The sequence below is a fragment of the Hevea brasiliensis genome, chromosome 17, assembly GCF_030052815.1.
Source record: "Hevea brasiliensis isolate MT/VB/25A 57/8 chromosome 17, ASM3005281v1, whole genome shotgun sequence".
Lineage (NCBI taxonomy): Eukaryota > Viridiplantae > Streptophyta > Magnoliopsida > Malpighiales > Euphorbiaceae > Hevea > Hevea brasiliensis.
In genome coordinates this window covers 13,203,424-13,216,052 of record NC_079509.1, presented here as the reverse complement: position 1 = coordinate 13,216,052, position 12,629 = coordinate 13,203,424, and the positions used below count along the sequence as shown (strand labels likewise).

Here is a 12,629-nt window from a genome sequence, read left to right as displayed (position 1 = left end):
TTTTTTTGTTGACAATTATAAGCAAATGAAATTGTACTGAAGAAGCAGTCAAGAAAAAACGACCGTGATGGAAGGTGACAAGCAACTGCACGCAGCACACTAATGGCACAAAAGAATAATTTTAGTTGCAAAATTTCAAAGTCAGAGTTAGGGATTTTTGACATTTTGATGTGAAACCATCAGAGATTCCTTAATTTTTATATATAATCTTCAACAGCACAGGCAGCAGCAGCACACTTCTGCTACCACAGAATTTCTACAGGCCTTAATCCAGCTATTGTTATTATTATTATGACTATTGAAGCTTTTAAATAAGACATGTTTGGTTAGATTTGCATCACTTGTCAACTCAATGGTTATCAATAATATTTTAATATTTACAGATATAAAATTGTAAAATATCTGATAATGGACTAAATTGACTGTAAATAAAAAATATCTTGCAATCGAGTCAAATTAAAACTTGTAGGCAATTAGTCTTTATTCCTTAAAAAAAAGGAAGGTAAAACGTTGAAGAACAAATGCAACCTGCCACAAGGTAGACAATGGGCTTGAGAATTTACTGTGAGAAGTAGACAATGTAAGAGACGAAGTCACATCCATCATCGGAGTGATTACCTCAAACTTCCAGGAGTTGTCAATATCCAGATAGATTTTCAGACTTCTATGCATTTTTCTTTTAATTATTTTTTAATGTCAAATCATATGAAATATAAACTAACCTTGACTACATGTTCAAGCATAAGCTTAGGTTTTTGAGCCCTGTAAGATAAATTACCAGCAACAATAATATGGTTAATGGGAAAGAGTACAGCAATTGCATTAAGTTTTCCAGTTGTAAAGCGAGAAAATCATCAACATGAAGCAAGCATCTATAACATATCCCATGAAGAAAATGCGTTGAAGAATGCTTACAGAAGTGAAAATTTGTTGAAGATAGTACAGAAACCCCACAGGTAGAGAAATCATTGGAAGGAGTTAGGAAATAATCAGCCAAAAGTACGTTCAGCAAACATCAATAATGAACCTGGGACCCCAATGCGGAAGTGTGCAAATACCACTTTTCAAAAATTGAGGCGAATTCACAGAATATATTCATAAAATGCCCCAAAATGGATATGATACATCAGGAAGGCTTATCCCGTTTCTTTGTCAGTGAGAATAAAAATGAGATGCATTGCATTTTTATAGACATTGTGACTTCTGATTTGCTTTGATTGTCAAAAGATTCCAAGTCTCTTATCTTTGTGAATCACTGATGCAGCTCACATCCTATCTATGCATGTTGTATTTAGTCACATTGTGTCCCCTCTCTATGCGACTATGCCCTATTGCCCTCTAGGTGGAATGAAGACTATCAAGATCAGTATTATACTTTTTCAAGAAGACTGTTATTGGGGACCATAAGGTGATGGCAACCCTTTCGCATGTTGGCTCTCCATTTCAAGAAGCATCAAGGACTTCTGCCTCTGGTATCTGTTTCTCTTTGCAGCCATTGCTGATCAAAATACAATTACACAAACTTAGATTGCAATTCAATTAAAGTTTGCACACATATAATGGTATGACTCACGGTGGTATCTCAAAAGGTTACTCAAACAAGTCCAAAGAAGATTGAGACAAGCACACAAACGTAGGATGATGTGAACCGCAATATCAGAACAAATGCAAGTGACAATAGTAATAATCAAGCAGATCGTAGGGTGGATTCTTGAAATGCAATTGCTTTGTATTTTATGTGAAAATATTTTATGTAAAAATAATATTTTGAAAAAAAAATTATTTTCTATTGTGTGGTTGTAACATTGGAAATCAATGAGACATATTTTGAATTGTAGAGAGTATTGTAAGAATAATTTTCTTTCTTATAAATAAGATTATGGTTGGACCTATGGGAATTTCACTCTTTTTTTTATGTTAATACTTGAATAAAGGAGAAAACTAATTGAAAAAGAAAGGGTCAATTGAGGTGGCCATCTGCATTTCACAATGACTGATTGTAAGTAACCATGACGGCCAGCTATGGCCACGGGTGGAACTAGAAGGTTCAGATTGGGAGCAAGAGTAATACTAACAATGAAAATTTTGAATATTTAAAGAGTTAATTGAAAATTTTTTTATTTTAAACGCAACAAATAACTATAATATTTACAAAGAATATGAAAATTTCAAGAGTAAATTGAAAATTAAATTTAAAAGGATTATAACTAAAAAATAATAATAAATTTTAAAAATTTCAATATTTAGAACAACATTTTCAAAATTTAAGCAGCTTAAATATATATTTTTATCAAAAATAATTAAAAGTATAAGAGTATATATAGAAGTTTTCCAAGGTTTAGGGGGGACCAAAGATATATTTCTAACAAAATTTATAGAAAATATAAGGGCTTAAACAAAAATTTTACAAAGTTTGGAGGAGCCATGGCCCTCCCAACCATCAACATAGTTCCACCCTTGTATGGCCAGTGCACCATCTGTAAAGTGCTTCATGATATCTTTTATACATTCGTTCCCCTTATGAGAGTTTCTGGAATGTCGTAAAAGGATTGGAAAACAATATCCTGTTTTGATGGGAAGCCATTTTTTTTCCAAAATGGCAGTGTTTCCTTGATCAAAAATAGTTTTTTATTGTCCAATTTTCCTATATATCCAAATACCAGAGAATGAAGAAAAATATTTTCTAAGAAAATGTTATTGGAGATTTTAAAAAAAAAAATAGAGCCCACAGTCTCAAATACCAAAACGACCTCTTTGGAGATTGCTCACTTCCATTTTCTGCCCTATCATTTCAGCTATATAGGACTTTTGAATTTAAACCGTCCTTTAAAGAGTGAAATGCAGTGGAGGAAAGCTACTATTTCAACCAAAGCTGTAGATACTACTAAAAACTAACAGTTAATGGAAGTTTAACTTCTACCTAGATTTGAACAGGAACTATATGGATGCAATACGGAAACAATTTCTATGAGATGAGAAGAAATATGGTTGACGAAGAGATAACAGATCATGAACAAGACAGACAATTTCTTCTGAGATTCATCCGGAAGAAGACTCAAAATGTACTCTAATGTTAGAATAGAAGGTGTTCCGTCTGGAAAAATGGGAGCAAGAAAGAATTGAAGATAAGATGCAAATGCTTTCACAAAATATGTGGTGAGCACTACTTCTGTAACTCTTCAACTCTAGGCATAAAAAATGTAAGATATATGACAGCTATTTCCACCATATAGCCATGAAAATTAGTGGAGCTCAAATGCTAAACTGTTGCAATCAATATCAAACTTGAGCCATGAAATCACTGTTGGATGATGTGTCATATCAACTGGTGTATGCAGTGTTCTCAATATGGAGGCCTGAACAATATAATTATACTTCCAGTACTCATTAACATCTTGCTTTTATGTAGCACAGCTTGTATTAACCAGCTGCTTTTACGTATTATAGGCTGATTAGTTTATTCTTCTGGTTTCCAACCCTAATTTCAAGATTTTCTGGAGTTCATTGAATTGAGCCACATACAGTTGTTTTAGATCCATGCACAAAGGAATCACTATTAAGTCTACACCCATCCACTTCTTTAAATGAGCTCACCTTCAGGTAATGCAAGAACTCTAGCAATATGCAGTATGATGAATATAAAATTCTAAAGGAATGGAATTGCAATAAGGTCTGATTAAACAGGTATCCTTGAATTCAAAACATCTCATACAATGATATATAATGTGTGCGCTTTAATGCATGAATTAAGTCAAAAATGGAATTTAAATGAGATAATATTGCAATGATAAAACACACCAGCAGATATCATGATATGCAGTGTCGTATGGAAATTAAAGCCAAAGATAACAAACAAACTTGAACTTCTTTGAAACCATACTTACACATTAAATCATGAGGGGGAGCAAAGTCGTAATCGTTTCTACTCCTCTTGACGTATATGTATACCACCAACAGAAGCACAGAGGCAACAAGAAGACATGATAGGGCTATCGCAACTTTACCACCAGTGGACAAATGCCCATTTTTCCAAAATAATGAGCATTGAGGCAAAGAGGGAACACCACACAAACCTTTGTTACCCGAAAGGCTGCAAGAGAAATGTAAAAATTCCATTAGGTAATTAATAACAAAATGAAATTACATATGCAGTAATTAGCTAATTGTTCAGCAAGTGCATTAAATAATTATTTATCAAATTTTTGTACCAACAAACTTTTGATCCATGCAGTATTTATAATTCTAGATGATAGAGCCCCAAAAGAGGCTCGATGGTGGTTTTGAAATGAAAAAAGAGAATATTAATACTTAAAAGTGTTGAAGGGAACATGAATGGAGGGTAATCACTAGTGTTAGATAATAGAGGCAGTATGTGATTTTGCTATTATAAAAAAGAGATGTGGAAATATGTAAGTGAATAGATTGCCCGTAAGATTAAAGCAAGATATTTATAGTAAAGAAGTGTGATGAAATTCTATGTGATAGCAAAATACCAGCTAAGCGGAAGTTCTATAAGACTGTGATTCAACTAGCTACAATTTATGGCAACCAATGTTTGCATTGAAGACATATGCACGCAAGATTAGCATACAGTAATGAAAATGCCAAGATGGTAATGCATAAATATAAGGACAATAAAATAGAGGAAGGATGCAAGTATGAAAGTAGAGATGGCACCCGCTAAGCAAAAGTTGTGAGAAGGGCAATTACGATGGTAAGAACATGTGCATTGTAAACTAGCAAATGCACCATTGGAAGGTAGAACATATTAAAATTGCATGAAAATGAGGGGTAGACCCAATAAGAAGCAGGGAAAGGGGTGAAATGATCCATATTGTTGACACCCCAACTAGTTTGGGATTAACGCTAAGTTGAGTTGAGTAGAGTAGCATTACATCTGCTCTTATGCACATGACAATAGTGACTAAAAATTTTCAGTTGGTTCTCTATAGCACCACGCTTGCTTCATTAGTTCTTTTTGGTTCAAGTTGTCTAGTGTATGTGATTTCTGTCCTTGTACAAAAGTTTAAGCATTGGCTTTCATAGTAGTTTACAACTGACAACTTGGATAAAACAATTAGACAAATATACTTTTATAAGTTGTTAGACAGGTTTATAGCACTGTAGGAAAGAAGCAATCTCGTTGTCAATCGCAAAAGAAAAAGGAAAAAAAGGATTTAAGTTATTATTAATTTTGCAAATGCAAGCCAATTGTTACATTAACTTTCAGCCAGCAAACTTTTGTTATTTTTAGAATTTCTCAAAAAAATTTAGAGGATATAAATCCCTTAGGGGCATAATTCAATAGCATACACACAAACAGAAAAAGAGGTTGAAGACAATGGCTAAAAGGCAGGAAGTTATATGTCCAAAGATTTTATGGCTCAAAATTCTTAAAAATGAACTAAACAAGGACTTATGATAGCTAGAAGGAAGGACGTACTCAATAGTCCCACCATGCACACCAATTGAATAAAGCTCCTCTTGGACTGGCCCTTCCAGTAAGTTATTATTCAATAACCTGAAAAAAGAGAACGGAATAAGGATATTTCTGTGAAAAGCCCATAATAATCACTTACAAAAAAATATAAAAGAAAATAAAAAACCCAACAAGCATTGTTTGGAAAACAATTAGGCAATGAATGTGAATAATCACTAATCACTTCAGTTTTTACTGTATGCATCTGGTGTAATTGGGTAGTGCACCCTTGGTGTATCTTCAATCAATTTATTTAATAATATTTCAGGATTACAATGTTCTACATTTATCAATATGCAAAAATGGAAAAATCAGTTTATTTTTAGAAAAGTTTGCAAGTTAAGTGAGGCCAAAGTATCCAATAATGTTCATGGAACAAGTCCAATAGTTTATGCTTTCCTTTGGGGAAGGTTGATGTGTTTTTGATTTATGGAATCCATATTCAATATTTTTTCCATTTCTTTATTTTACAAGTTTCAATTCAGTATACCCATGCATCTATGGTTGTTATTTAAATCTTCGTTGTAAGCCTCTTCATGCAATTTTAGCCCATTTCCTAACTGCTAAGAACTTGCCTTAACTGGCCTGCATGGACCAACAATATGAAACTAAGACAGCAAAAATAATGTTGGCATGCTATGACTATAAATGAAATTGAAAAAAAAAAGGAAGAAGAAATGTTTCTTGATATCACAAGGTGTTCTAAGAGCTACCATCCTAGTAGCATGATAGCATCACCACTTGTTTTCACCTGAATCCCATCTAGTAATAAAATTAAGTAAAGTTCGTTTCACTGCCAATTGCTAATTCAGATTGCCTTCATTCTATTTTTACCAAACAATTAAGGAATGGGAATGAAGGATTCACTACATCCAAGGCCTTATTCTTTATAACCAGATGGAACTCCTAAAGGCAAGGTTGATGCTACACCACAGGGTGATATCACACATACCAGGAATCTAATTGTATATTTTCAGTCCACCCACAGACAACTAACGTGAAATTATATTTTACAAGAAGATATTCAATCAAAATGTTCATGTCTCCAATAATACCCACTTCATTTACGCAGCATACAGGAAAGAAATTTGCAAATACAAACAAGTTGTTCACATGAAATGCATATAAGCAATGATTTAAATAGTGGTTACTAGTTACAAAACACTGCAAATTGTTTATTGTTTCATTGGTTACTAGTTACAGAACATAGTGCAAATTTTTTATTGTTTCATTCACCATTAATTTAAAGAGAACTTCAAGAGAGAAATTTAATTTTTTTTATTTATTTTTTAAATTAGTTTCATTCAACTACTAAAGTATAGCTTATGCAGGCTAGGGTCTTTTATGTATTTTGAATGGATATTTTAAAAGTCATAAATCATTGCTGAAACCCAACAGATTGCTAGTAGTTTTAGGAATTTCACAAACTATAAACTATTAAGGATATTTTACAGATATACACAAAAAGAAAAAGAGAGTATTTTTTGCAATTAATTTAGATATATATATATATATATATATATATATATATATATATATATATATATATATATTAACCCAATCCATACCATGTATAAAAGTAGCTAAATCTTTGACAACTTAACGCACTTTATCAAACAAAATGGTTCATAAACTTGAATAAGAATTTGGATCACAGAAAATCCGTGGAAGAAACTTAGATTCAAGGAAAATAGGAAGAAATGCATTCAATTCCTGATATCTGACATAGCAAACAATCATAAGCATAAAAGTTTTCTTTGCAAGTCAATGATATGCTTACATGGGGGGCATAAAGAGTGGAAATGTGGAATGGACTTGGAACAGCCAGATGAAGAAATCAAAGATTGAACAAGTATATTATCTGTATGACTCTGTGAGTGTGTATATAGAACAACTTAAATCTAGATCCATACATCAAACAAACTTATGACAGTTAAAGCAAACTACTTACACAAGCTGCAGACTTGAAGAAGCTAGACTTTCTGGTATAGGTCCAGAGAAGTGATTGTTTGATAAATCCCTATGCCAGTACAAAAATAATGATAATAATAATAAGTAATAACATTGTGGAATTACAACAAAAGTATTTATATAGTGCAAAATCAGAAAGCACAAGAAATATTGTATTTGAACTTAACCATATACACAAATCAGATTAGAGTTCCTTCATCATTGAAACTGAGATAATAATACAACAGGATAGAATGAAAGATATTCAACCTCAAAGAAGAGATTTCCAATAGCAAAGTAGAAAAATATTATATAGTGTAAACCAAGAAAAGAGTAAAAGTACTAGCGATGAAATCCAACCCCCCCAACCCCCCAACACATACACACACAATCTCTCTTTCACGCACATGTACACATCCATATCCTGTGAAAAATGATTTTTTAGCATGCTATGAGATGGAATATATAATACATAAAACAATTAAATCAGAGAAGTAATTGACAGTGTATCAATTCCATAATACTTACAGCGATACAAGTGATTTATGACCTAATCCTGATGGAAGAGTTCCTACCAAAGAATTAGCACTCAAATTTCTGCAAATTTAAAAGGAAAACATGTTTTTTACAGTCATGCTAACTTATAAAGCACAAAAAAAAAGCACAAGATTACAAGAACCAAAAAAGGCAAAGAAACTCTTTTAGAAATAGTCTGTATGCTCAATTTCCCACAAAGTTAAGAAGATTTGTTTTCAATACACCACACTAACCATACAAAGAAATTTACAAATGTAAAACAAATGATAGAACACATGAACTATGCAGGCCCAATTGCAGCTTTATGGTGCAGAAATTTAATTTAGACATTTATAAATATAATGGTGCTAAAAATAACATGACAGCAACAAAAGGGGAGAAGAGTGAATTCATAATTTGATCAATGAACCATTGCCTCTTTGCATTGGCAATAAGAACATCAAGTGTCCAAGGACAGTAGTCCTATAATTTATGATGATTTTTCTTTTAATTGAAATTGAATGGCTATATGATTGCAATCAGTTGTAATGGCAGAAGGCATGTAGTTCTAGTCAAGGGCCCAACAAGGACGAATCCCAAAACAAATTTCTGAATGTCCAAGAGAAGACACGGTTGTCAGCAACTTAATGCTGTATAGGCCTCAAGTTACAATTGAAAGGAAACAAAGGATCCATACTCATTCAAGGCATGCATCCAACTGCAACAATAACGATATCATCCGTACAACACAAAACATGAAATGTCTGCAGTGCATGAGAAAATGACAGTTGATACTTACAGGCTTACCAAGTTTGACAATAGACTAATCTGATCACTTATGTACCCTTTCAAGCCTTGGCTTCCAAGATCTCTGCAAACAAAAATAAGAAATTAAATAGGATTTGCGTCTCCTCTAAAAAATTTCCACATAAAACCAGCAAAGAAAATGCTTACAGAACACAAAAGATATTAGAAATATATATATATTTCTGACGAATCAAGGCTAACACAATTTTTCTACAATAGGATAAATATAGAATGCAATACAATAATAACAAGCTCTATGCAAAGAAAGGAAGAGACAGTGCTTACATTTGAGATATAACAAGGGCCGTTCCATCTTTGTTGGAATGGCAGGTAACACCTTCCCAAGCATCCCAGTTAGTAGGAGCACAAGGATCACCATTCCAACCCATTCTATCAGGAACACGAAGAGACTCTTTCAATGCTCTCATAGCAACAACTGCAAAAGGAATTATTAATTAGTGCACACCTCAAATTTGGAAACAAGCAGCCTCATCCATTGGCAACACTATTAACTTCCATTTCTTGGTCATTTCTCAACCAGAAAAAGAATAATAGCCTTCTGATTTTTCAAGTCAAAGCTGAAAGGGAGAAAATACAGAAGACTGTAGCTCCTCTGTTTTCCAATGTGTCAGACAATTCATGAAAGGCAGATAATACATTAATTTCTCAAAAAAAAAAAAAATTTTTCCTGTCATACAATTGCCGAAACCAAATAATGCTGAAATATCAAAAAACAATAGATTATTGGAACACGACAAGATAAATGCATACAATCCGTAATTCTGCATACCTTGCTCTGGAGCGGTGGAGATATCATTCGGAACCAGAGCATAATTCTCGATTCCACTAATCAGCGGCACCCCCACAACCGGCATTAGCTTCACAGTCAACTCAGTACTGCTCAGATTGTGCACCGTATACTGTAAACTATAGGCCGCGAAGCTCCCAACCTGCGCATAAATATCAACTCTGCTAACGTTTTTGTCATTCACCAACACATCGAAAACTCTCTGTCCCTTCTTGGTTACTGTCGAATCAATCTCAGCGAAGTGAAACCACAACAAGTAGTCCAATTTCGCATCCACCGCGAGTTCGTACTCCAAAAGTCCGTTTCCCGTAACCGCCGTCTGGTAAAGCTTCATTGGGAAGTAATTTGGGGCCTGATCAGTGCCAATTATTTTTTCTCGGGTGGAGAAGGAATGGAACTGGTTGGAGGTGCTTGGGGATCGGAACTCGGAATCGGACTGCCATGAGCGGCCGAAGTCGTCGGTATCGTTGCTGAACCCTGGTCCCCATTGGACGGAGCCGCAGGCTAAACGACCGTAGTTGACGAGGATAAAATTGTCGCCGATTTTGGAAGAATCATACGACAGCGGATCTACTTGACGGATTTCGAGAGAGCCAATCACGGGAGGATCAGTGGCAATGCTGTAGAAACAGATATCCGCCTCTCCATCTTTAACAAACGCGAATAGATCAGAGTAAGCGCCGTCCCGAGCGAGATTCTCAGGCCAGGGGGAGCGCCAAGAGAAGACGAGAGTACCTTCAACGGAAACGTCAAAACTCGGAGAGTGAGACTTACCGTCGTAGTTGTCATAGACGGTAAAAGTACGGATATAGTAACGGCCATTAGGGAGTGGTATAATGTAGCAATTCTTCTTGCCAGAAGAGAGAGGGAAAAAGCGGAGGGTCTTCTCTTGGGGGAAGCGGAAGTGGAGGGGCTCAGAGACGACAGAAGTGAGGCCGCCGGTGAAGAAGCGGTCAGAAAGCCAGGTAGTGTTGAAGGGGTCAGTAGAGTTAATGGAGCCTCCGCAATCTATGAAGTAAGAAGTATCTGCAATGAGAAAGAAAAAAAATGCAGTTAGCAAAGACCGTTAAACAGTTAGTTAAATTAGTTAGCAGAGAGGAGAGGAGCAGTAGTACCATTGGCGAAGGAAAGAGCAGAGGAAGGGAGGAGAAGAAGGAGGGAGAGGAAGAAGAGAGACATGTTTGGTTATGCCAGGGCAGAGGAAAGGATCGAAGGAATGTGAGAAGTATAAATTATATTATAGTTTATAGTAAAAATCCATTTTCACTTTGGCAACAAAGAGGAGAGAAATGATTATGGAGGCGAGATTAGCGGTGAGATGATTCTTGATTGGATTGGAATTCAATGCGAGAAAACCACAGAGGGAAGGAGACTGATTTTTTTTTTTTTTATAAAAAAAAAAACGGTAAATTTGGCAACAGGTGAACCCCACACGGGTTTCTAAAATGGTAAACAGCTCAGCCTGCTTTTACTGTGGCATCCATGCAATGAAATTTTCAGTGTTCTTTTGGCCATTTTCCTCTGGAAAAAGGTTTCAATTTCTTGTCATGATTATGGAAGCGAAAATGAAGAGAGTTTGTAGAATCAGCAACAGAGACAAAGAAACAAAAGAAATGAAACGAGGAAGACTGGAAGCTGTTGGTCGTCAATAATTTCCATTTGGTATCTTATTCAATGCAAAAGGTTTTCTCTGACTGATTTATAATTTCTAACCAACAAACTCACTCACAAGCGGCCAAGTGGTTTTGAAATAAATTGAAATTTGTTTGTGATGAAAAGGTCTCATCTCAAGTGTGGGTGTGTGTGTGTGTGATGGGCAGTTGGGCATTAATTAGTATGGTTAAGTGAGCAATAAGATTAATTAATCCGTATGATTGATAACTAATCCTTTAAAATAATGGAAGTGTCAATTGGGGGTAGTTTCTTACCCGTGACATGCAAACATTAATTGTGTTTATTTCATCATTTGCTTTGATTGAGTGCCCAATGTGAGAGGGAATAATTCAAACCACACACACGCTGCTAGTAGTAGGTCAAATTCATCACATAAAACAAAAATTTAAGTTGAACCAACAATTAACAAATCATTATTCTAAATACTGAGTTAATAGACTTTCTAATACAAAAGTCATTACATACTTGAAACTGGTAATATTTTCTAATAATGGGTTTAATGAAATAAGTCAATAAGCAATAAAAAGAATAATCAATAATATTCAATTGGATGGTCCCCTATTTTGATTGATGGCTTAATCCCATATTTCTTAAGCTGTTCATTTGAAAGCAATGTGAAGGACTTTAATTAATTGATGCTACATTGACAAAATGTCCTTGAAAAAGTAGATAATCGAAATTGAATGGTCCATATATTTGATTACAAACAAGTACCTTAATTAATTATATGATTGGTTGGACAATCAAGCATATTGGTGCATTTATTTATTTCTTTATAAGACAACATCTTATAAATTTTTCATGTAATTTTGATTGCTTCCCTTTTAGTTGATTTTGAGGAGATATAATAGATTAATTGTTGAATTTCTTGAACTTCGATTTTGCTTTTGCTCTTAAAACTACCTATAATGTTAAATATATTTTAAAAAATTTTCACTTTTTTATGAGTAAATATATAATTAATACAAACATAATTACTTAAATATCATATATATGTAACGTTTAAGTAATTTTATCATTATATAATTATGAATATGTATTAAAAATTCCATTTAAATAATATTTGATAAAAAGATATTCTTTAAAGACACATCTACGAAATTTATGTGAATGTAAAACGAGCATAGAAAATATCTTGATCTACTAAAAAAATCCTCCTAAATATAAGGATTGAAAATCTGTGACCGAATTAGATTTGGCACATCCCAACAAATTAGTAGCTCTAATTGGCTAACATAATAATTAAAAATAAATTTAAAAGGAAAATAGCTTTTTTTAACAATTTTTTAATTTTTATAATTATACTCTAAATTAAAATTTTTAATAATTATACCTTACACTTGTAATAGCAATGTAATTACATCCTATATTTTGTCCACACCATTTATTACTAAC

At 33.9% G+C, this 12,629-nt stretch overlaps 1 protein-coding gene across 1 annotated transcript; it reads right to left on the bottom strand.

Moving 5' to 3' along the window:
• Window positions 1-854: 854 nt before the first annotated feature.
• Window positions 855-11,160, bottom strand: LOC110642006 (receptor-like protein 4). The gene is made up of 9 exons (XM_021793929.2): window positions 10,676-11,160; window positions 9,543-10,586; window positions 9,038-9,188; window positions 8,745-8,816; window positions 7,958-8,026; window positions 7,431-7,499; window positions 5,444-5,521; window positions 3,885-4,090; window positions 855-1,498 (listed from the first exon to the last, which is right to left on the bottom strand). Exons 1-9 carry the CDS (start codon window positions 10,737-10,739, stop codon window positions 1,392-1,394), a joined length of 1,860 nt encoding a protein of 619 aa, XP_021649621.2. The 5' UTR covers window positions 10,740-11,160; the 3' UTR covers window positions 855-1,391.
• Between the last annotated feature and the right edge of the window lie 1,469 nt (window positions 11,161-12,629).